The sequence below is a fragment of the Chelmon rostratus genome, chromosome 12 (genome assembly GCF_017976325.1).
Source record: "Chelmon rostratus isolate fCheRos1 chromosome 12, fCheRos1.pri, whole genome shotgun sequence".
In the NCBI taxonomy this organism is placed as follows: Eukaryota; Metazoa; Chordata; class Actinopteri; order Chaetodontiformes; family Chaetodontidae; genus Chelmon; species Chelmon rostratus.
Genome location: NC_055669.1, coordinates 8,356,396 through 8,382,015, shown reverse-complemented (window position 1 = coordinate 8,382,015; position 25,620 = coordinate 8,356,396). Strand labels below are relative to the sequence as shown.

Sequence of the window (25,620 nt, the reverse complement as noted above, 5' to 3'; positions counted from 1 at the left end):
ATTGCGAGTGTGTAACGCAAATGGTGGTGTTGTGGGAGGAGCCTCGCCGCAGCCGTCTTCCAGTACAGCAGCTCTAACTGCACATTGCAAGTATGGCCGGGGACAGTGAAACACATCTCAGGGACCGTGACGAGAACACCAACGTTATTCGACAACCTTTTCTCATAGGTGTCTCCGGAGGCACTGCCAGCGGAAAGGTTGGAACCCTCGCTAGCTAATTTGACGGTTTTCGCGCATTGTCATGGCCAGATTTTGAGCTAAATCACGGCAGCGGCTCGGTCGGCTACCGGGTGCTAGTTTGACCGCGTGGCTTCAGCGACGCAACGCTGAGGCTTTGATTGACAGCTCAGTCATCTGTTTAACCATCCAGCTCCTCGCTAGCACCGGTTTAGCTTTGCACGCTTGTCCACCGCCTGTTGTACCGGGTTTTGTATTTTTTTAAATGCGCCTTTTCCTTTCCTGCGGGATGGAAATCATTGTCAGGACCGACTCACGTTAGACTACGTGGACATCAATGATGTTAGCTTGCTTAGCCGCCTAGCTAAATTCCATCACATGCCAGCAGTGCCGGGTGCGCTAGACAATGGCTGGTGTTAGCTTGCCTCAGTGCTATCGGAACTGTTTGTAAACAACGTGAGCTACATTTCTTTTTCCGGTAGAATATCATCATGGCGAGATTGCTGTAGTATAATTATTAAGACAAAATTCCTTTGCCTCGTCTTAAACGTACTTTGCGTTTGTGATGTGGGGTAACCGCTGATGGTAAATACCGGTAACCTAGATCTTGGTCTAACGCAATGACTGATAACAGAGTGAGGCGCCAGCGGGAAAATAGCCGATCGAAAGATTTCTCCCAAGCCATCGCCCCCACGTCCCTTTGTTCTATAGGGACGCAGCTTCAAAAATAAATCGAGTTTTGACCAGACTGATTTGTGTAACATTAACAGATTCATGTAATTATGATCGTACCCTTACATTAGCAAGCCGCTAGTTAAATTCTAGCCTCCTTGATTTACCGTTTAGCCTAACTTTCCGCGACTGGCTGCGTGGGCAGCGCGTAGCTAGCGGCAGCACGCCGGCACTGACCGCCTCCTTGCAGCTAAATGACACACGGACCTGAATATTTCCAAAGACGTCATTAGATTTCTTTGTTATGAACCGAGTGTTTTTCTGCGAGTGGTGCCACAAACCACACCTCGTGTAACCGGACACACGAGTTGCACCGAAAAGCTCTGCGGAAAGAGCCACAGCCAGGACGCTTTTAAAAGAAAGACGTTCAATATTTTGCATTTTCGTGGCTGGATTTCTGCTTCCGGTGTCACGTGCCGCGCAGGTGGATTTCAGAATTAGATAGGAGGGCGAGGACTGGCACGTGCTCAGTCTGTCCGTCTGGTTTGTCCCAGATGCCCAAACTCGCACCGAGCAAGTGTGCTTCCTAGAAACCCCTCTCAGGGGACCAGGGGAAGGCTGAGGGTCTGACAGCAGCCTCCTGATCAGTGTAGCCGGGATGTATATGGTTCAGTATTTTCATTGGCCCCACACAAAGCATGGATTGGCTTTTCTTGGTAAACACAGAAAACCTAAAAATGTTAAGAGGTTTAGTTGATAAGGTTCAGCATATGTCAATCAATAAATCATTGTAAAATATAGCTGTTTTGCTATTTTTTTTAAATTACCATTTACATAGCTCAAGTCAAATGGTCATCAAGTGTTTATAGCACAAAACCTGTATAACTTGCTTGTTTAGTATAACTAAACTGAAGAAATTTGACTTTTGGTGTTTTTAGAGGTGAAACAGCTGCTTTTTACTGCCTCAGTAACTAACCAATGGATTATCTGTCTAAAGACAGAAAATGTCAGATGATGCTGTAGATTGCCTCGGTAAATGTCGATGGGTGTTCGATGCGTTTAAAGTCGGGCCCTTTTGTCTGAAATTGTCGCATTTGAGTGGGTTGACGTAACCTCCCGGCTCCTGCGTGGGGTTGTCCAAATTCATTGTAGCGCAGGTTCATGCAGACAAAGGCAACAGAGCCTCGGGAAGCTGGAGAATGCCCAGTCAGCGCTGGGTATGAGATTCACTTTTAGTTGGGCAGGTCAGTGGGGGCAAACCTAGTGGGCCACTGGGTGGCTCCCTTATGGTTGTGTTAGCTGACTCACACTGGGTGGGAAGTTACCCACCCACTCCTTTTCCTGGTAGATATGACTGTTTGTTTAGTGTGAGAGTTAATTTTGCTCCATGTGGATTGAAAACTCATATTTGGGTTAATTGTTGTGACAAGTAATGGTGTTGCCCTTGCAGTTTTTTAACCTCCACATATGCAAACTGTTTATGCTCAGACATCCCATTTCCCATCTACAACCTATTCCAACGTTTCCATTTGTTTCTGCAGTCGTCCGTATGTGAGAAAATCATGGAGCTGCTGGGCCAGAACAAGATCGACCACCACCAGCGGCAGGTGGCGATCCTCAGCCAGGACAGCTTCTACAAGGTGCTAACTCCCGAGCAGAAGGCAAAGGCTCTGAAGGGCCAGTTCAACTTTGATCATCCAGGTATGCAGACACTGAATAGCTGGTGGTGCAGCTCATGCGCTAAGTGGGGTGCTTCACCTCAGCTGGCTTGCAGCAGGCACATGTGTGTCACTTGTATCATAGATTTCAGTTGCCTGTAAGAAAATATTTTTAATGATTTGACCAGATACTTAATCTGCAAGTGGAGTCTCACGTGCAGTTATTTGTGGGACTGGTAACAGCCAATCCCGCTTTAGTGCTTCGCAGATTAGAGATTAAGGTTTAGATGACGATAACTAGCAATCACAAGCAAGCAAATTGCCAAAATGATACAAGATGATTAAAACAGGCTAGTGTTCAGCAGCATGCTTTTCTGCCACGTTGATCATTTTTTTTGGCAGAACCATACTGCAGACTCCATTTTTGGAGCCATACTTGCCCCCTCTTGCTCCTGCTTCCTTTCTCGGCCGATTATAAATCCCCCCAGTCAGCAGGCCTTTCTCAGAGGCAGCTGCTCCGAGGCTCAGAGACTGAACCCAACACCTGTTATGCGAAAGGGATTCCTAGGTTAGCAAACGTGCAGCGTGGAGTCCCATGTGTCCATGGGCGCCCACAAAGCTGGTGTAGCGGGGGTGAAATGATCTGACGTCGCCTGAAGATCTCAGCTGAACGTTGGCCTTTTCTTGTCCCCAGATGCCTTCGACAATGAGCTGATCATGCAAACGCTCAGACAGATTCTGCAGGGGAAGACGGTCCAGATCCCAGTTTATGACTTTGTCACCCATTCCAGGTGAGCGCCACAGTCTGTTGCCTGTGCTCCTGCAGAACAGACATTTACTCTACAATCACCGGTTGCTTTAAGCAGGTTCCTGAACCTCACATATGCTTTATAACTTGGTCGCGTGTTTAACCTTGCATTACACCATGTCTGAATGTGGTCGCCGACAGATGGGAGAAAACTCTTCTGTGTGTGTTTTTAGGAAAGAGGAGTTTGTCACGGTGTATCCGGCTGATGTGGTCCTGTTTGAGGGCATCCTCATGTTTTACTCACAGGACATCAGAGACCTGTTCCAGATGAAGTTGTTTGTTGACACAGATCCAGACACACGGCTCTCACGCCGAGGTGTGTAGTGTGTAACAATCGTAGAGTAGTGCATAGTCAAAATTAAGTGTATTCATTTCATGATAAACCAGAGTTATCCAGCTACTGTTGATAAAAGGAACATTTTTACACCAGTCTAAGTTCACTGAATACTAGCAGTGTGGGTTTTTATATAGAGTTCTTTAAATCATCCTGTGAAACAGCTTGTATTTAACATTGTCCGTCTTTTTTTGTGTGCTCTCTCGGTTTCAGTTCTAAGAGACATCAGTGAGCGCGGTAGAGAGCTGGAACAGGTGCTGGCTCAGTACATCACTTTTGTGAAACCGGCCTTTGAGGAGTTCTGTCTACCAGTAAGTGACATATCGACTTACAGGTGCCTGTGATACACTGTGATGGCCGAGGTTATCAGCCAGTTTTAGCTTAGAGCAGATATATTGGTTTTATTGTATATGTTGGCCGATATGAAATAATAAATTGCATTACTGGAAGGCCCCACACATTTGGGGCAGTTAAAGTGTTGTCATTACACTGTTTGTCCACCAGAGGGCACCAATCACAATTCTGGAATAACCAAATTTAGGGAGCCTGTATCAAAATGTTTATTTATATTGTGTAGTTATTATTGAAATATTGGTCAATGCATATTATCAGTACACATCTGATCATGGGAAAAACGTAACTTGAGTACTGACATTGTGTTTATTCCGACTAGACAAAGAAGTATGCAGATGTGATCATTCCACGAGGAGCAGATAACCTTGGTAAGGACAATTTTTATACAGCGCGCAGACATTACGCTTGTGTTGGTCGGCCTGGGAATAGTTCCTCCTGTGACGTTCTGTTCAAGCGTAACTCAGCCCATGTTACACATCAAAGTGTTCACAGCTGTTGGGGAATACATCTGCATATGTGAAAAAAAGTTGCGTTCAGGTTTTTGTGTCTCCAGAGTGAGCTGCACGAAGCCTGATAAATGCCAGTTGGGTTTAAAGGCTAAAAGTTTGTTAAAAATCCCCAAAAATCTGGGAGTGTGGAATTAAAAAGAAGTGATCTCACCAGATCTCTGTGGCTCTCTCCTCATCTCTGCTCGCAGCTACATCAGATTAGTCCTGCGTAACCATCTCCCCCTCTCTCGTTTCCTGCAGTGGCCATCAACTTGATAGTACAGCACATCCAAGACATTCTGAACGGCGGACTAAGCAAGCGTCACAACGGCTGCATGAACGGCCACAGCACTCCACGGCAGCGGCGGACCTCCGAGTCCAGCAGCCGGCCTCATTGACCTCATCACACCTCTCTTCACAGGGCGGAGAGGGGTGTGGGGGTTGCGCTGTAAATAATGCCTGTTGGCATCCCTGTATTTAAGAGAGAAAAGAGATGCAAAAAGAATTGAAATGCCTTTTATTATTATTATTATTATTATGACTACTCTTGTTATTAGTTGTCATTGTAATTGTTGAACTTGGGATTTAGATTTTTTTTGTCAGGAGAGTAAAAGAGAAGCTCTTGTTGTTCTTGTGATGAGACCATGGGTTAAAATTGACCCCATGCATTTTTCCTCCCAGATTGCAATTTGTTTTTCATGTATCCCCTGCTGCTCCATGGAAATTCATGCCGCTAATGAATAAAAGAGGGGAATCCTTTAACTTTTTTTTTTCCTAATGTCTGATAAAACTTGAACCCCCTCATGGCCGGGGGAGTCTGATAAATGTTTGGGTGGGTTCCAAACGAGAAGGATGTGGATTAGACGATGAGTTAAAGAAACCAGGATTGCACTCTGTATTTGTACTGACAATCTTGGAAGTGTCCCCCCAGTGTTTAAAGTTCCCTCACTGTATTGTGTGGTGTAGTGTGTGACACTAGAGGTCTGGTTACTACACAAAGTGTCCACCACATTGATTCTGTATCACGTCTGCAGCAGTAGTAACACACTACAGGATTTTTCAGTACTGATTGCCACATACAGAATAATGTGACTACCAGACCAATGAAGCCAAAGGCTGCAAGGTTCAACTGACTACTGTATTAACTCAGTCTGGTGTTGTGGGTATTGTTACATTTTTGAGGTGCATGTACCTTCTATGGCCTTTGGCCTACTTATGTATGACTGTATCAAGCTCATTCATGTAAGTACTCCTGTTAGAGAAAACGAATGAACCAGTCATAAGGAGGATAGTCACATTTGGATATATAGCTTAATTCCCCAGTTTAGATGGTTTTGCTTGCATTCACATGACATAGTCAGCCCTGTTAAACAAGATGAAGATATGACATGTATACTCAGGTTGATGATACCATTTTGATTTGAAATGCCAGGAAAAGGGAGTTCAATGCCACAGCAATATCCATTTTCCCAGGTGTGTGGCTATTAACCACCAGGACCCACCACAATGCCTCTGCAAAGTTGCCTCAGGTTAACATGTACAGTAAGTATCCACACTCGAAACCAGTTTCCATTCTGACTTGAGGTTTACAATAAAAACAATTGAATCAGTTTTGTATTCCATGTGCTGTATTTGTCGTGTATAGTGCAACTGAATGAATGGTTTATACCATGAGATTTGTACCGTATGGCTGTTGAATTGGGTTATTGGATGATTTCTAACTGAATGATGTCAATTGCTTAATGGTCAATAAACTGATGAAGCCGAGTGTCCCTCTCTGAAGAGTGTTATTATTTGAGCAAAGCCTGTTAATGACATGTTTTTATGTCACACTTAATGCACCTGCAAATGTATCATGAGTGCATATGCGAACAAAGGCAGCCTCTCAGTGAAATGTTGCGTTAGATACCAGAAAGTAGGTCATTCGGGCTCTTCTCAGTGTGTCCACTAGGGGGAGCTACGGACTGCTGTAGTTATGCTCCCTTCAAATACTGACCGACGTGTGAAGTTTTGGACGCGTGTAATCGCCCCAAATACTACTAAAAATGATCATGATGATGATGATGATGATGATGGAAAAATTAAAGGTACATTTAAGTTGCCAACAGCTTGGAAAGACGTGCTGTATGTGGTGATGACCAAATTATCAACATATGTATTTCAAGCATGATGCACATTTTGCCATATTAATTTCACCTCCATTAATTACTACAAAGGAATTACTGTGCCGCTTGATTTCTGAAGAAAACAGCCATCGAAATGTTACTACTTTCACACCGCTTTTTCATGTTGCTAACTCCTCTACAGAAAAGAAAATATGTCTTTTATGACACAGAAGCAAAAATTTCCAAAGAGTACCTGAAGGCAGCAAGTGGGGAAGCTTCAAGATGGTGGTACGTGTCGCCGCTGCGTGCTCCTGATGTAAACAATGAAGCAGGGAAGCTCATGTTGGGCGAATTTTAACCTCTCCTTTTGTTATGTGTATGACAGAGATTTGGACTCCAGTTCAAAGCCACTCTGGAGAATGTCACCAATGTGAGACCGCTGGGCGACGACTTCCGGTGGTTTCTGAAGGTAGGATGGCTGTCAAGCTAGCATGCTAGCTCACGTTTTAACATGTTAGTTTATTATCTTCTAGTGGTCATAGTTTCATCATGTTCGTTGTCAGAGGAAACGTTCTGAGACTCTCTACTTGACAGCTAAATAAAGGAAACACGCTGTACAGATGTTAATTAGGTTGACACATGTCCAATAGTAGCCACTCTATTTTAATCTTCTCCCTTTAATTCAGCTGAAATGTGGAAACTGTGGAGAGGTCCCAGATAAATGGCAGTATATAACCTTAGTGGTAAGGACAAAAGTTGCCTTTTTTGTTCACACAGTTTGGCAGATTTTGTTTGTATTGTCGCACACAGTGTCCAACCTGTGTTTTTTAATGATTCCATAGGAGAGTGTGCCACTGAAAGGAGGAAGAGGCAGTGCCAGCATGGTGCAGAAGTGTAAACTCTGTGCCAGGGAAAATTCAATCGGTACAAGCTAACATCACCTCGCTTTGGCTTCATTTTCTGGGGGTAGAAACCCTGGTGAAAGTATAACATGTCAAAATGCTTTCTTACAGATATCCTGGGAGACACAATCACGCCTTATAATGTAAGCGGACATCCTGTGCCTCTGCTTTGACATCGCCTCTCTGTTTTCATGCAATCTGACATCCAACATTTTTGTCCAGTGCAGCTGTACTGCAAACAGCAGCTCCTAGTTTCATTTAATTTAATTAGATCCATTAGATTCCATCCATTAACAGTGTGTGTCTCTCTCTAACGGTGCTGCGTGTGTTTGCTGTGTTGAAGGCCGAGGACAGCGAACGCTTCAAGACGATGGTGCAGTTCGAGTGTCGAGGTCTGGAGCCCGTTGACTTCCAGCCGCAAGTGAGAATCTTTGAGAACAGATGCGAGTTGTACAATGCGTGTAGCAGAGGCCTTCTTCACAGCAGACAGTCTGACAGTGCAACAACGAGGCAGCATACACAAAACCAGGATCCTGAAACAGAAGCCACCAAAAGGAACTCAGCCATTATTAATTTTATTATGTAAACCTGAGCTTTTTCTGCTGTGTCATGGTAAAATATCTACTGTGCAAATGACCTATTAACCCGACCTTTTCTCTGGTGACATCTGGCCTGCCAATTACAGTTACAAAACACAATTGCTGCATTTCATGTAGGTGTGCCCATTTCCTGGCCCTGGTATTAAGCATGCTAACTCTGGAGCATCTTATTCACACACCTAAATTGAATGAAATCCCTGCTGAGTCGGCGTATTTGTTGTGGAGAAGGTGTTTCGCTCCTGAGTCAGACAGCTCACTTAAGCCAACTTAAGAAAAGCCCATGAACTGGATAATATCATGATGTCATGTGACTTGTCTCAATTTCATTTTCCTTCTTAAACTGGTTGCAGGCTGGTTTTGCTGCACAAGGAGCCGAGTCTGGAACGCAGTTTCCTGAAATCAACCTACAAGAAAAAGTGAGTGCAGTGAGAATAACCTGTCCCTGAGAGCATCTGTCTTTATTTAGATTTGTTCATTGCAAACGTTATAGACAATATTTGACTACTTTAACCAGAATTTCAACCTTTGATACTTTCCCGTTGAATATCACAAATTTGTGCTGAGTGAATCGCGGTAGTTGTTTTGTTGCAGGCTTAGCTTGTATTCCTGCTTCTCTTCTGAAAAAGACTTTCAAAGATTCCAGCTAATTTGTATAATGTGACGACCTCTTTTGTCCATGCAAGCTTGATAGACCCCGGTTTTGTACATTTCAGGACTGGACAGACTACGACGAGAAAGTCAGCGAGTCGGTGGGGATATATGAGGTCACACACCAGTTCAAAAAATGCTGATGTCATCATGCGATGAGCGAATGAACACTGCAGCTGAACATCCTCAGTCCTCTTTCCTGGCGTCGAAGGACACTTCAGGTGCTGAGGTGGCGTGGCTTCGTTGGTGATGAACATTAAGGGGTTTGTGCGGATTAACACCACAGGTTGTCAACACACATCTTGGATCAGTCAACACGTTCAGGGCTTTTTTCACTGCCTCAATAAAATTGATCGGTGAACATTTTGAGTTAAGTTTTTTCATTGCATGTTTGAATACCACTTCTAAAGGTCAGTAGGTGTACAGTTGTAGTGTATAGTAGTGTACGTTTTTTAGCAAGACCAACCTGTGAGACAACCAGAAGGTCCAGAACAATCTCTGCACCTTTTTCCAAATGCTGCCTGTGGAAATGAAAACCCATCAGTTTGTGGAATGAGACAAACTCCTATCCAGATATACATGGAATGGCAAAAAGCCAAGAATTAAACTTAAAACCTTACAACTTAAAGCTAAAAGTACTGGTTAATGGGCCCAACATGCCTGTTAAGAGTATTATTATGCAGCCCAGCTGAGGCCTCTCATGCTGGTGGAACCCTGGTTACTCTGTCAGGTGGAAGGAGCTACAGCTGGCAATGACTGACAGCATCCCACTTCAGGCAGTTGTTTCAGATGAAACACGTCAAACACAGCAAATCCATTATTAACTTGAACCCAGGAGATTTGGAAGGACACTCAAAAATTGTGCAATATACAGAGAATGTCAAAACTGGTGGTGTGCTGTCACCCCCAGTTTGAGTGAGAGTTCATTTAATATATGGGCAAAAGAGCCTTGAACAGCCTTGAACAGCAAGACTTGTACAGATTCCTCCAAATGCAATGAACATTTTATATCTGCTTTTAACTCTGGAAACAAAGGGATTTCCAAGATGAAGAAAATCATCAGAGGCACTGTGTATTACAGAAAAATCAGACTAGGAAAATAATAGTGTTGTCTCTCTGCCAAATACTGCGGAAAACTACAAGTTCCCAAATTTGGGGGTAATTACGTGGGAATATATTTTTGTTTCAATTTTTCATTGCCCCTCAGCAGAAGCAACACAGAAATAATAATTCAGACCGATGGAGGCAATGCCTGTAAACAACACGAGAAGAAGTGTAGATTTTCATACTTCCAGTGTTATTATTTCACTTATTTAGTCCCCACTTTTTTAGTTTTTTGCTTGTTTCTGTCCTGTCTTGATTTTGTTGCGATGTGTGGATCTCAAGACAGGCGTGAAGTAGTTATGTGTTTGTCTTTTGTAAATGATCTGGATTCCAATAAAAATTAACATTATTAAAAGAAGCTGGAGTGAGCAAACATGTCCCATTTGGCAGATACTGAGGTGAAACATCAGGTGTGTCAAAGTCCTGCAGGTGACCGTTTGATCGAGGAGAAGAAATGGAACGACGAACAAAGACCAAATAAAAAAATGCTAGTTGGTAAATGGAACAAATCGATGAGGGCAAAGTGATTTCAACCTGATTCAGGTCCTGGACATCATAACTGTAAAAAGTTAGCGCCTGCCACAGACAGCTAAAAGTCAATTTCACAAGGCATACAAAAGCCAAAAACAAAAAAAACAACTCAACTACAAGGCATTTCAAAGAGATTTCAAGAAGGACAACGTTTGTCTTTGGGGTATCTCCCCCCAGCGTGCCCACGGTAGCACTGAAAAGAAGGTGTTGTTTTGTATTTCCACCACTGAGTGACGCATCATCTCGTTCATAGACGATCTTTGAGGTGGGCTGAGCTGGACTCTGTCAGCCCAGCTGCAGTCTGCTGCTCGCCTCCTGCCTTCCTCTGTCTGGACCAGCTGCTGAGGAGAAGCCAGCATGGCACCTGGAAACAAGAACAGGGTGTTTGTCATCGGTGTGGGCATGACAAAGGTGAGGTTATTTTACATTTGTTCGTGTCCGCGCGCCAAACAACAACACCAACCGTCTGTAGCGTCATACCTGAGGCTAGCATAACAGTTAGTGGCTAACTTCAGGCTGCAGTGCCTTTTGAACATGTTTCACTTAAAAATGTCAAAAGAAATGCATTAATTTTGCAGTTAGCTCACAGTTCATGGCGTTAAACTGCCCATATTGCTCATATTGTGTCAACAATATGCTGACACTACACATTGTAAACATTAGCTAGCGACGTTAGCCCAAACAAAGTAGCTAATATCGTTGCAGTTCATGTTAGTACGTGATTTTCAGCTTTAACGTTGCGTTCAGGGTAAGGTTAGGTAGCAGGAAAATGTTTGACTTGGATCTGTATCTCTTGCCTCTCGTACATTTGCAGTCCATAGTTCATGGCCACCAGGGGTGCAATCTGTGTGAAGGGTCATCACAGCAGCAGGCTGCTAACACCATGAAGTGTGACTCCAGAGCTGATCTATTATGTTTCAGTATTTGAGTTTGGACAAAGTTGTTATGCATGGCAGGGTGTGTTTCATCACCACAGCATAATTACCCTTGAGGCAGACAGTTTATATTTCACTAAACACACACAGAAGGTCAAAGTAAAATTTCAGTAAAATTTAGCAAAATTTAAAGTCTCTCATAACATGTCTCAAAGTCAAGTCTAATTTTTTTCACAAGCAACCTCAGAGTGCAGATGGAAACTTTCAGGCCTCCGAATGTTGATTTGAAAAGTTTCCCTTTGCACCTGTTCGATATGATGAAACTGTGACTGGTGTCAGTGGACGAGCCTGACGCCCCGCCGCACTGAATACTAAACAGACACCATTTCTCTTTTCTTTTTATGCACTAATGAGGTTCATATTGTAGTAGTGCTGTCACCCCCAGTCTCACACACACACTGCTGTCCACCCCAGGGAAAAATACTCAGTGCAACTTATGCTGCTTTCTCAGTCTTGTCCTTTCTCTGTCTTTCCTATTTGATCATCTCATGTGGAGATTTCCATGTTCTTGGCGTTACAGCTTCATTTGCAAACCTAAAAAATGAATGTGTTCTGAGGAAGATCTAAGAAAAGGATACAGAATATTTAGCTCCTTAAAATGATGGATTGATTCATATTGTTCACGTTTACAAAATTTATTTTGCACCTTTTAGAAATAATTATTATGAAATAAAATCTATTCACAATGCAATATTTTCTGCACACAACACTCACAAATGTGAAAGGATTGTAAAACAATGCATCATAACTTCCCAGAACCCAGGATGACCTCGAAAAATGTCTTGTTGTGTCTCACCAACAGTCCAGAACTCAAAGATATTCAGTTTACAATGATAATGACAAAGAATAGCAACAAATCCTCTCATTTTGAGATGCTGGGCATCTTTTCATTGCTTTTGCTTGTAAAATTATTGAAAGGATTAATTGACTATGAAAATAGTTGCTGATTCTTTTTCTGCCGATCTGCTAATCATTTAATCTCTATTTGCAAGCCAAGTCCATCACAAGCATCTTACGAGGACAGTTTGATTAGAGCGTCTCTTCCTGCAAATTTCATCTGATGGAATGGTTACAGTGACGAAACGGGGAAAATAATGCCAAAGAAAACAACAGAGGCTGTTATCTCGCAGTCGAGAACAGAAAGAGCAGATGTGAATGTTGACGTTGAGTGACACTCACCACTTTTCTATGTGTTGCTACAGTTTGACAAGCCCGGAGCCAGAGACAACTATAATTACCCTGACATGGCCAAGGAAGCAGGTGCTTATCTTAACAGAATATGGACGTTGTTCAGTCGCTCAAAAGATAGCATATCTGTTTATCTTTATATCTGAGAGATAGATCACAAAGTGTTTGACATTTCATGACATTTTATATTTTAGGTCAAAATGCTCTAGCAGATGCAGGAATCCCATATTCTGCCATTGAACAAGCCTGTGTAGGATATGTTTACGGTAAGACCTTTTTGTTAAATGTTTTATATGTTCTCCACTGAAATAGTGAATAGCACCAGCTTTTACATTCTTATGTACATAAAGCCTATTCTCATTCTCTTATAACCTCCTACATACTATGACATCTATGAACATACATTGTTTTGTAAAATGTTTTGCTCAGATGAAAGATGAGATGCTCATATTTTAATTACCTGAGTAAAATCAATAAGGAGTAACATCTTCTCCCCTAACTCATTCCCTCAGGGGACTCCACATGTGGGCAGAGGGCCATTTACCACGGCCTGGGCCTGACCGGCATCCCCATCGTCAACGTCAACAACAACTGCTCCACAGGCTCCACGGCCCTCTTCATGGCACGGCAGTTAGTCCAGGGAGGTGAGTCGAGCAGGGAGCCTTGAAGGTGATAAACCACCCGAAATCTATATTGTTTAAATATCCCCTTTAACTTTTTTTTTTTAATTTCTGAATCTAAGAATATGTCATTATTTTTCATTTCCCCAGTTTAACTGCTGGGCACAAGGTGGCCTCAGTGCATTACAATGATGATGGTTTTTGCAACAGAAAAAAATCACAATGTCCACAGAAACCTCTTAAATGATGTCTGCAGCATAACCCAATATCCACGATTTGACTGAAAGTGTACAATTCACTCTTCAAGCACTTCTCATCTCCTTTCGCAGGTCTTGCTGACTGTGTGCTCGCCCTCGGGTTTGAGAGGATGGAGAAGGGCTCTCTGTCCTCAAAGGTATAAAACTATACGTTGTTGTACTGGATGTAGTGGAGGTGGACCAAATAACACAAACACTTCACAATATCTTGCAATCCTCCTTGCAGATGGTGTTGTTATTGTGTCCACTGCCTGTAGTTTTAGCTCGCGGTGTGGTTTTTCTTGTTGAAAACAAAGAGTATCAGCTATATCAGGCATTACTTTACACCTAACAGTACAGGTGTGATAGCAAATTCACCAGATACCATCATTCTCTACTTAAGTTGTCCCAAGTAACCCAAGTAAATATACCTGTTTCTAGTATATGGACAGGACCAATCCCATGGACAAGCACATGGAGGTGATGATCAACTGCTATGGGATGGCAGCAGCTCCAGCAGCACCACAGATGTTTGGCAACGCTGGCAGGGAGCACATGGAGAAGTATGGTGCGTGCCACAGGGCTTTAGACTCTGACCGTTTCGTTCCATTTTTGTGACATTTTTAGGGACGCTGCTAATTTTAGAAGCAGAAGCACCAGCTCGACTGGCAAATGAAACCCCAGTTTATTACATTTTTTGGTTTTGTTTTTTTAAATCTTGCATTGAGTTCATGATTTTTACCTTATCATATACACTAAATGTTATTGTCAATGTTTGAATCTCTTCCAGGCACAAAACCGGAACACTTTGCCAAAATTGCCTGGAAAAACCACATGCATTCCACCAACAACCCGTAAGACACAAGGGACTCTGAAAGCAGACCATTGCCCCAAATTATCCATGAATTTATTTTCATTCAAGCCTGTGTGTGAATACTGTGTGTGTCTCCATTTGAGCAGGTATTCCCAGTTCCAGGATGAGTACAGTTTGGAGCAGGTGATTAACTCCAGGAAGGTGTTTGACTTCCTTACTTTACTGCAGTGTTGGTAAGAGCCTCACTGGCTTCAAAGAAGAAGCTGCAAGATTAATTTCTCAATTATAAAGTGCAGACAGAGTTATTGATGATAACTACCACAGCTCTTATGTCTGTCCTGCTCCTCTTCTCTCATCAGCCCTACGTCTGATGGTGCAGGAGCAGCAGTTTTGGCCAGCGAGGCCTTCGTCAGGAAGCACCATCTGGAGAACCAGGCAGTGGAGATCGTGGCCCAGGAGATGGTGACCGACTTGGCCTCCACTTTTGAAGAAAACAGCTGCATTAAGATGGTAAGAAACTGCCATTAACAAAGTGTGTAGTGTGATAACAGGCCAAATAGTGTGTTAGGCCAATGAGTGAAAGACCAGGCACTTGTTATCAGAATAACATCTTCCAACAATAGTATAATACATCTTTTATAACACATCTATGAATGTCAAGCACACAAAACCACAGAGAAACTAGACAAACTGTGAAAGAATGTGCCACGTTGCACCCTACCAAACCAAGCAAGGCTGAAGAAGAAACATCGTCTTGGGCTCAAATTCCTGTAGATCAGGTTATAGGCATTGAGGAGACATTCCAGCAAATGTTTGGTGATCTAAAAACGAGATCTTATTCATGCTGAATAAAGTCTCCAGTGCGGAGAGGCACGTCGGGTTGAAGAAGACCAGCATGAAGTGCATGAGGAGAATATTAAAAACTAAACATTTTAACAAACTAGCTTTGTTTCTTTGAATTCTTTAAACATACTTCTTTTTGTTTTTTGTGTGTTCAGGTGGGGTATGACATGTCTCGGTTGGCTGCCAGAAAGTGTTATGAAGCTGCAGGTCTGAAGCCCAGTGACGTCAGTGTGGTTGAGCTGCACGACTGCTTCTCAGCCAATGAGCTCATCACGTATGAGGCTCTGGGGCTGTGCCCAGAGGGTAAGACTGCACCTGTTGAAAATTTAATTATTTAAATACTTGGCTGTTGGAAGATGGGAGCAGTAAAATTTCCACCAGCCTTCTTCCACCTGAATGAAAGTTTCTGCTGTTAGTTACTCTCCCTGCTGAACCTGTATGAAATCACAAAATAAACTAGAATTTAAATGTGATCAGTTTAAGGCCTGATGTCCACAAAATGCCTGCCTAACTTTGGCTTCATGGGCTCAGTAACACTTTGTAAAATCATTGTCAGTAAGCAGTTTGCAAATGACTTCACTGGTTTTATTAATGCTTTACACAGCATCCCAACTTTTTTGGAATCAGAAGTCACATTTTGAATATACAGAACTATAATGTGCCAATATATATAAACAAAGGTGCGTTTGTTGTTATCCTTTTAGTGCTTAGTTAATACCGTGCATGTACTGATGATATTTGATGTAATAGCATTATACTGTAAATTTCACTCTGTACTGTTTTGTGATCTTGAGTGTTTGACAACCTCTGCAGGTAAAGCAGGAGAGCTGATTGACAGAGGGGACAACACATATGGAGGCAAATTTGTGGTCAACCCCAGCGGTGGTCTCATCTCTAAAGGACATCCTCTGGGCGCCACAGGTATGCCGAGCCACTCTTCTTGATGAACACCTCTTATCATACACAGCAGGACAAAGTACACAGTGCATAATACAGTGTGGCAGAGTGTGAAAATGCCATATCAGGGTGTATCTTCAAACTTTGTCAAGCAGTTTCCACAGTGGCCACCAGGTGGCATGTGTCTCACAGTGATGGCCACCTGGAGGGTAACTGGGTAAGAGTGATCCCCAGCCAGCATGTGAGAGGGCAGCCGTCTGTGGCTTTGGCGAGCCTCCTCTGTAATCTCTGCATATTAAACTGTTAAGGGACAAGACTGAGCAAACAGTGCAGATGACTCACCCGGCCTTCATCTTCTTCCTAGCAGATCCAGGACTTTTCATAAACATACCATTTTTTTCATATTCATCATCCCTGCTGCTTAGGTTTGTGTGCACTCAGTCATACACACAACACACGGCCTCAGGTAAAGCTGGTCTCAAACTTGTTTCGTTCTGTTGCTGTGGCGCGGAGGATCCCCGCGGAGACCCATCCCATCGTCGCAACTGGTCACACCACATTTCAACATCTGTGAAAGATCAACGTGGTCACTGCAAGACAATGTGATGCAGACTAATCTGACTGCTGTCCAACGTATTTATGGCTGGGATTCTCAAACAACCACACTGTCCAATGCCAACATATCGTCTCATCCCTAGATCTTATTATAGTTTGCATTGATTTATTTTTTCATGAAATCATCTATTTGTTCATTTATCGGGTGGCAGTTGTGGTGCTATGCCGCTTCTACCATTGAATCTTGTTGGGTTTTACTTGTAAGTAAAGAACTCTGCATGTAGTTAAGAAATGGCCTATACAAACAGAAAATTAATCACCAACAATAGTAGTACAACTCATTCATATAAATGAAATGTCAGTAAGCGTTCATGTGGTGCTTTGGAGGTCAAAGGACATCAAAACCCAGAAAAACCTTCTTTTGATCTTAGTTACAGTGTCCCCAACAGCTGACTAAACTGATGACATCATCATCTGTGCACACTTTTTCTTCTGCCTTCCTTTCTTTATACTTTATTTCTCCGTTTATGTCATCAGTGCTCACTCTATCTCCTGGGTCGCGTCGAGTGCCCCAGTCGGCTAAGCTCTGTCTGATCCACGGTGTTGCTCCTAATCGTGGTAGTAAAGCTCAGACCTCAGCAGAGATTCTGAAGGCTAATTGACCTGTTCAAGGACCCCTTGCCGGCGGTAGTGTGAGCCACCTCTGTAGGATACGATGTCAACGTGTTTACATGACATCCAGGGACCTTGAAGCGTCACTGATGCAGAGCTTGACGTGTGGAGTGAATAACTGCATCCAACCATCGCAAACGAAAAGGCTGAAAATGCTTGTAAACATCATTCATTCAAGAAAAATGTGTGCCACTTTGAATGTTCCCTTTCATTGTGTGTACACTGTATACTTGAGGTGATATCCAGAGGCTGTTTATTGTGAGAAATAGCCTTGTGGAGCATAAGGTAAATTTACTATTTAGCAAAAAAATACACAGACACAAGCAAGTCCCCATGGAGACGGTTAGGAGAGTGCTGCAGAATGTGAACGCTGCACCATGAAGAGGTCTTACGCCTAAGTCCTTTAGCTTATTGGGATAATGGAGAAATTCAAAAGCTCATTAAGCAGATGGGATGAAATACTTAGCCATAACGCTAGTGCAGGAGTTGTCCCTGGCGGGATTAGGGAATGAGTTGTCAGATTAGGAGTCAATTTGTCACCCCTCTCAGCGAGGATGTCGTGTTTAACACTTGCAGAACACTTTGGTGTCTTCAACTGGAGACCGAGTTATCTCCTGCATGGTGATATCAGGCAAGCAAACTCAGTATCCTCCTTGAAATCTCCTCCTCAGACTCACTTTTATCTGATGGCTTTTTCTTAACTTAACACACACACAAACATACAACAGGTGGATTTTTTTTCTAGGAACTCTGTTTCAGAGTCTTAATCAGTCCACATGTGAAAACACGATGAACCAAGGCTCAAAAAGTAGTTCCCGTAATGAAAGCCTGAACTTCTTCCCTTGTTTTTGTCTTTCTAAATTTATTTAATGTGCATCTCATCGGTTTCTGTGTGATGATTCATTTTTCTGCCTCTTCAGCCATAAATTAGCAGGACCTCCTCACACCACATCCCCCTCTGTCAGTCACGTCACCCTCGCCCTCTTTCCCTTCTCGTCCTGCTCCCTCAGGTCTGGCCCAGTGTGCAGAGCTGTGCTGGCAGCTCCGAGGGCAGGCTGGCAGGAGGCAGGTCTCAGGGGCTAAAGTGGCCTTGCAGCACAACATTGGCTTAGGAGGAGCAGTGGTTGTGACCCTCTACAGGATGGGATTCCCTCAGGCGGCCAGGTGAGGAAGTGGTCACCAATAATGAGTTCTTACTGTATCATTATAATTTGTAAGTGATCTGTCTGCCAGTGTGTCCTTTGTGGTGAAGAGAAACTTGTTTAGTCATGTAAATCAAACTTAATTTTAAGAAACATGTTCTGTCCTCTTCTCTGCTAACACCCACATTGCTATGTGTGATATGTTGGCCAACACTGGAACATTGTGCCACTATTACGCTTCCTTCAGCTGTAGATACAGTACACTGTTTCTCTAGAATGAAATACTGCATAGCTAAAGCTGTTGTTACACATACTTTGCTATCCAGCTGTTTTTCTGCTTCCCACAGCTCCCGCGTAGGTGCAGTTCCCACCAGCTCAGGCAGCGGTCTGGAGGGGTTTAAAGCTTACCCCGTCTTCAAAGAGATCGAAAATCATCTACATGCGGTATTATCTAGTTATTCTGTGTTTGATCTAATGGAATCAGTACACTTGCATCCAACTAAAAGCATCCATATCTTAGATTTGCTTTGTTCTATTTTCTTTGTTTGAGCCTACTGATGGTTCCATGTGACACAACTGTATTCATGAGCCCCTAATAAGTGTTTGTAAGGATTTCATAAATGGGTCCATCAAAGAAAGATGAAGGTGTTTGTGAGCCAGTCGTCTTTTCCTTTTAAAGGTAGTGGGCAATAAATAGTCGTTGGAGGCTTTTGTCCACAGTATTGTACCTAATAATAAACTGTACAGTTGGACCATAAAAGCAGGCAGTCAGTGACACTTGTAGTATAAGGAATGACATTGTTGTCACACCAACACATTTCAGCCTTCTGCAGGGTCAACACTAGATACAGATATAATACATGTAATGCAATCCTGATTCCATAAAACATAAACATAAAGCCTTTTTGACATATACTCAATTGGAAAAGGTATTACTATTTGTTCTAACGGGCAGATTTTGATATTTTATCAGGGGTGGGGGAATTGAATCTCCAGCAGAACAGCAGGGAGAGCTGCAGGAAAATCAAAAGGGTTGTCAAGCATGGAATGCATATCGCATTATTAATCAGAATCACATCATGTAAGTCATATTTAATAACTAATGTTTATAATTTCAGGCGGTAGGATTTCTTTGTATAGAGGATATGTTCTCTCCGGTTTGAATTCTACTCACTCCTGCACGGGGGCTTTCACTCTCCCTGCACTTGCCAACGTAGTGCCAACTGACAATTGTACTGCTCACCTGTGGGTTATTAGACTCTTTCGCTCTGAACAACTGCAGCAGACTTCATCTTGGTCAGATATTCACTGACCTAACAACCACTGTAGACACATACCAGTCTGCAGTGACACAGAGAGAGGGACATACAGAGCTGAGGTGGTCAGACCAGCACCGGTGAGGCTAAACTTACCTGCACACTGTTGTGAATTGTAGAAGATACACAAAATAATGTCAGTAATGTTGTAAACATAAGCTTCATGGTTAGCCAGTCCACAAGTTAGGAAGTATACACCATGCTGTTACAACAACGATATACACAGTCTTTAACGAGAGGTCCCGGCTCATTGGATCAACATTGCAGTGACTCGCTTTTTTCAGATGCAAAGAGGCATGAGGCATCGTTTTGCCCGCTTAATCAAATGAACGGGGAGCAAATGTTTGTGCAAGGCATGTTCAGAAACTCTAGAGGGAATATTTTGTGACACTGTAAACATTAAACTGCATTGCATTGAGAATAAGGTAGCCAAAGTTTCAAAACAGATTCTGACCTCGATTACAAAACCATATGACTCTTACTTAAATCATTCAAATCACACTGTTTCCATAACCGTGTATGACTGTAGTATTTAATTTGAAATGTGCGGGCAGTTGCTCCCAGCCTACAACCATTATTTGACCAGCACTGTTTCGTGGGACTGAAATCCTCCTCCACTCCCTGCAGGAAGGAGAGCAGCTAGTCAAGAAAATTGGTGGAGTGTTTGCCTTTAAAGTGAAAAATGGACCCGGTGGGAAAGAGGCGACTTGGATCGTGGATGTGAAGAATGGCAAAGGCTCTGTCTCCAATGACCCAGGTGAGCATCGTGTCAAAACGGAGGTGTCTAACTCTTGGATGTTGTATTCTGTTCAATAGTCAGAGTGAAAAAGCTGTAATGTTTTGACGCAAGATGACTTCTCTCCCTCCCTCACTCCACTTGGCAATACAATTGGGAGGTTGAAATTCAGCTGTGTTTTGGTTTTGGATGTTTTGTTTCAGAAGATCAAGACTGCTTTGGCTCTTTGGCTGCTTATTTGACAGCTGCAACTCTCGTGAACTCCTGGTGGAGTGGAGCACTAGTTGAAATTCGTTAGTCTTGATCACCATAACTTGATTTATCTTTTAAAGTTCTTTGGATTCAGTGACTGATAAAGCTCCTGCAATGGACGTCAAAACATGAAGCTGAAACATTAAAAACTCACGTCATATGTTACATGCAGGCACACATATACACATTCACAGAGATGCACAAATATACACACACCCTCATATATAGCTACCTGACTGTTTGTGTGAGGCTGGCTACGCCTGTCATGTTTGCTGGATTTAAGCCATTATTACTGAGGTCAAAGCAGTCACACATGTTAAAGACTGCAGCTTTCACACACTGCACATACACACAACAATATGTTGCTAGGCAAAGCAGTGGGTGCTGATACTCTCATCTCAGTAGAGTTTCAACCAGGAGTGTCTTGTTGTACTCACTGTATGTCTGAATGGCGTTCTGTGAACATTGTGCACCGTGACGTCCTTTAACAATCTGTAGGTTCAATTTCTCTGCTCGTTCATTGTCAAAGCATGATATAACCAGTCCACTCAGCCTCTCCATCCCACTGTTACCAGTCTGTCCCACTGTAACCAGTATGTGGAGGCATAATGACGCTATTCAGTCGTAATGACTTTTTTGCATCGTTATGTATTAACGAAGTGTTCACTGGCTGCGAGCCCTGGCTCAGGTGCGCCTCACACCCTCGGCACACTCAGCCAGTGAACGTACACATTAAACATGTTCTCCAGCTTCTTTCTTCTGTTTATCAGGACCTGATTTATTTATCACAGACACAGCTCATTGTTTAGCTGCGTCTGTACCTGCGTTAGCAGCCAGACACAGTCTGCGACTAGCTGGTGAACATAGTGGAACATTTAGCTGCTAAAGGGCCTGATAGTTCCTTCAGGAGTTGGCGGAGAGCAAAATGGAGCTAGAAGAGACACAATCAGAGTTGTGCTATAGACTGGAAAAAAATGTTAACTTGACCTGCAGTGCTCCGCTGTATCTATACCTCTGAAGTCCTTATACTGTATACCATACCCCTGCAGTTAATATTGACTGAAAGCTTGTAATGCTCACCTTTTATTGAGACTCTATAAAAGAGGTTGTGATTTAACACATATTTTTCATGTAGGACTGCATGGATTGCTCAGGACAATAAGCAGTTCAGACACAACACACACACATGCCACATGCACACAGTTTCTGCTGGGAAAAAAACCAACATGTTTTCATCTGATTTCACTATTTGATTCACGCATATTGACACATCGTCATTGTAGCCGAGGCAGAGAGTGCGCCTGTTTCTATTATGACAGGAATGTTTGTTTTCTGCTTTGACAGGCTGATGGTGGCATTGAGACATTTTGTCCTGGAAAGTAGCAGAACACAGCAGGGCTGATATTTTGTAAGAATACAGGAAGCATGAGTCATAAAGCTTTCTGAATCATGGCTTCAGTAAAAGAAGCCGCGTTGGACTGCAGAATGTTTTTCCACTAATGGAGTTCTTTCTGTTCGGAGCATATTAATAATGGTGACTAACAGTTCAACAGCCTTCATTATTTAACATTTTAAATACAACCTATTGTTTTCCTAGAAGTGGAGGTTATTTGTCCTGAATGTGTGTATAAGGAAGAACAAATACTGGTTTGTTACTGTGCGTGGGATTTTTTTTTTAGCTCTGATGCCTTTGATGTATTGTGGTATTTGCCCATAATGAATAAGTTTAAGTCCTCATTTCTTTTTTCCTTTAGGTAAAAAGGCAGACTGCACCATTTCCATGAGTGACGAGGATCTTCTGGATCTGATGACGGGGAAGCTGAACGCACAAACGGTGTGTGCTTATGTATTATCCACACCTTTGTTTTGTTGTCTTCCACATGAACAAAACATTGAATGTATAAAAGTATTCCTTATATTCACCGTAGTAAAAATAATAGAAGTACCATTTTATTTAGTTTCTTCTTCCTAATTGCCGTTTGCTTTCACACCTGTAGTTCAGTTCATTTGGTCTTTGGCTTTATTTATCTACGCTGGTGTTCACAAGGAGTTCACTAAGAAACAACAGATCAGTGTGATCAGTGAGGGAGTGTTATTAGTTGAGGAGTGTAACAGCATCTCGTAAATATTGATGATTGACAACTTTCACACCAGCCAAAATGAAGTGATGAACCAGACAAGTGAACGCACCAGAGTTTGTTTTAAACAAACACTTCCGTGTGAAAGCACCCTGGATTCCCTGGACTTGTGTTAACGCAGTATTAGTAGGTGGAGGTTTTTTGGCAGCCTAACCCATTTGTTGTGTCTTCCCACAGAGATGTGATGCAGTTTTCACTGAGAGCTGTCTGTTGCTTGTAAAAGGCTACATACATGTCTGTCTGCCAGATTAACACGAGTGTTCACCATCTTTATCTCACGTTTCCATTTAGTCAGTCAGGGAATTCTAAAAGCAACAAGAAACTCAAAATTGTGAATTCTCTCTGCCTGGTTCATGTCTGCCTCTGCCAAATCTAACCGGCCATGAGACATTTTTACCTTTCATGTGGAGAACATCTTCATACAGCACACACACTGAGGCGCGGTGAAATGCACGTCGGAGTGTAAAGGTTGCACACTGCTTGCACCAAGATTGCTGTAAACTGATGCCAGATCAGTAAAAATACAATTAACTCACTTATATGGAACCTTCAGTTATTCAGTGATTTAGTGACATGGAAATATTTGATTTTATGTCAAATATAGACTTTTCAAGGTTCAAGAGTTTTTGTTTGTGAATGTATAAACAATGCAGGATTGCCCAGTGAATGAAGACAATTAAAACACTTTGAACCATGAAAAGGCTACATTTGATAGAAAAACATCGATAAAATGTTGCAGTAAATGCATCATGTTAAGATCATGTAATGTTTCCCACATTTTTCCCACATGTGGTGCTCTGGTAAATGAGTTGTTTTGTCAAGCGGCTTCTGGATGTCAGGCTTTGGTTCACTGACTGAGGAACAGACTTCATGCAGGTTCAGATGTCTGAAGCTTTGAGCCTCCAGCCGCCACTTGGAAACCAACATGTTATTTTTAGGAGCTCCAGCTTTTTATTCTTTTAGCACCAGCTGTGAGGCAAACACCTTGAACCTGTTTGTTTTCTTCCCTCATTCTATACAGGCACCTGGCTTTGGTGCTCTTGGCAGGTGGGTTTAGAGGAGGTGTGAAGGCAGACAAGCTCCCATCAAGCAGCAACAGGAAAAAAATCTTACAAATCAAATAAGTGGAAACTCAGTTTGTGTTCGCCACCTTTTCGTCTGAGAAGACTTGTTTAGTGGTGACAAAAACTGGTTTCTTTGTCAGTGTTTAAGAGATGCATCTTTTACTGACATATTGATAAAGGGCAATTTGTTTAAAAGTCATCTAGTTATCTTTTTCCTCTGAACTTCTCTCTCCTCAGGCGTTCTTCAAAGGGAAACTGAAGATCTCTGGGAACATGGGCATGGCTATGAAGCTGCAGAGCCTCCAGGTCAAACCAGGCCAGGCCAAGCTGTGAGACCTGCAGCTAGCTTTTTGTCCTCTGAGCACCACTCCAAGGGCAAATTTGCTGGAAAACATAACGCCACTGCTTATCAACCAGCTAATTGACTTCGATGACGTGTTTGATCTTCAGATATTGTCTGTAAAGTTTCAGCTGCTACTTTGATATCCGAGCTCCCCGCGTAGTGCGTGCAGAATCTTACTGACCCATCGTCTTTTAGCCTGATTTCAATCCTCAAATGTCCGGTGAGTCTTCGGGAGCTGCTTATATGCAACATCAGTGCAAAGTATGTGGAGCTCCCCTGTTTGATTGATCATGTAGTCAAAACACTCAACGTGCCTCAAATTTCTTTGTTTCTGTCTTTCTAACTATGCTTGTCGTTTCAAGCCATTTTTGGCCTCAACCATTTTGATAGCTAATTTTGTATAGAATATACATAAATGCTATAGATATAGCTTAAATGCTATTATATAATAAAAAAAAAATCCTTTGCTGATAATACTTCTGAAGTTTTTCTTTCCCTTAGAGGTAGACCTGGTTGGTGTCTATGCTGTGACCTTGACACTCCTAACAAGCAGACACCAATCTCAGCAGAGTGGCAAGTGACAATAATAACTTCTCCCTGAGGGAAACGTAGACTCAACACATGCAGGTGGAGGTGGGGTTTTGCAAATGCTACCTGAGAATATCTAGTGTGTGAATTAGTGAATTTCTCCATTGTGAGATCAATAAAGTCTGATCTAATCTAAACACAGCTCCATGAGACGGTCACCTAAACCAGTGTTTCTCAATCCTGGTCCTGGAGTACCACTGCCCTGCATGTTTTAGATGTGTCCGTGCTCCAACACACCTGATTCAAATGCTCAGCTCGTTACTGGGCTCTGCTGAGGACTGATAACGAGCCATTCATTTGAACCAGGTGTGCTGGAGTAGGGATACATCTAAAACATGCAGGGCAGTGGTACTCCAGGACCAGGATTGGAAAACACTGACCTAAACTGTCCTCACTGTAACATTTCCACGGTTCAGTGTTACTGCAAGGTCAACAGATGGTTTGTTTCAGACACCAGAATTTTCCCCTGGATTGGTTTTATAACCAGGCTGTGTGTGTGTGAGGGATGTTTCTAAGTTTTGTGGAAGATGAAGAAAGTCCTTGTGCACGTAACAGCGCCACTGCTGGTCCGAAGTGGTATTACATCACTTACCTGTATACCCAGGCAATGAAATTTGCACCTGCCCCCAGCCAAATAAAGAGTAAATGTTTGTCTGTGGCAGGCAAAAGGTTCAGGTCAGCTGCCACCATGACAGACAGGCTTTACTAATATAAATAAATATTAAAAGTGATTCTTAAGAAGAGTAAAGGATTAAAGTTGAACAGTCAGGTACCAGTGACTCCATGTTTGCAGTTACCAGGTGTTCCACATAGATTTCAGACACATTAAAACTGAGTGTGTGTTAGAAATGTGCAGTGACCCTGCATACGCTCAAGCACTATCAGGCCTGTAACTACAGCC

General features: G+C 42.7%; 3 protein-coding genes across 3 annotated transcripts; all 3 read left to right on the top strand.

The window, feature by feature from the left end:
- Nucleotides 1–83: 83 nt before the first annotated feature.
- Nucleotides 84–6,258, top strand: uck2b (uridine-cytidine kinase 2b). The gene is made up of 7 exons (XM_041949212.1): nucleotides 84–197; nucleotides 2,391–2,550; nucleotides 3,202–3,298; nucleotides 3,489–3,631; nucleotides 3,863–3,960; nucleotides 4,323–4,371; nucleotides 4,753–6,258. Exons 1-7 carry the CDS (start codon nucleotides 93–95, stop codon nucleotides 4,887–4,889), a joined length of 789 nt encoding a protein of 262 aa, XP_041805146.1. The 5' UTR covers nucleotides 84–92; the 3' UTR covers nucleotides 4,890–6,258.
- A 597-nt stretch (nucleotides 6,259–6,855) lies between these two features.
- Nucleotides 6,856–9,114, top strand: czib (CXXC motif containing zinc binding protein). Its single transcript, XM_041949572.1, has 8 exons — nucleotides 6,856–6,884; nucleotides 6,982–7,065; nucleotides 7,283–7,339; nucleotides 7,439–7,520; nucleotides 7,610–7,641; nucleotides 7,842–7,919; nucleotides 8,448–8,513; nucleotides 8,811–9,114. The coding sequence occupies exons 1-8, from the start codon at nucleotides 6,879–6,881 to the stop codon at nucleotides 8,886–8,888; spliced, it is 483 nt and encodes a 160-aa protein (XP_041805506.1). The 5' UTR covers nucleotides 6,856–6,878; the 3' UTR covers nucleotides 8,889–9,114.
- A 1,542-nt stretch (nucleotides 9,115–10,656) lies between these two features.
- Nucleotides 10,657–24,686, top strand: scp2a (sterol carrier protein 2a). Its single transcript, XM_041948774.1, has 16 exons — nucleotides 10,657–10,791; nucleotides 12,518–12,575; nucleotides 12,698–12,769; nucleotides 13,016–13,147; nucleotides 13,453–13,517; nucleotides 13,801–13,927; nucleotides 14,150–14,213; nucleotides 14,320–14,406; nucleotides 14,533–14,683; nucleotides 15,172–15,319; nucleotides 15,830–15,937; nucleotides 18,151–18,304; nucleotides 18,630–18,726; nucleotides 20,226–20,355; nucleotides 22,341–22,420; nucleotides 24,026–24,686. The coding sequence occupies exons 1-16, from the start codon at nucleotides 10,738–10,740 to the stop codon at nucleotides 24,119–24,121; spliced, it is 1,623 nt and encodes a 540-aa protein (XP_041804708.1). The 5' UTR covers nucleotides 10,657–10,737; the 3' UTR covers nucleotides 24,122–24,686.
- The last annotated feature ends 934 nt before the right edge of the window (nucleotides 24,687–25,620 follow it).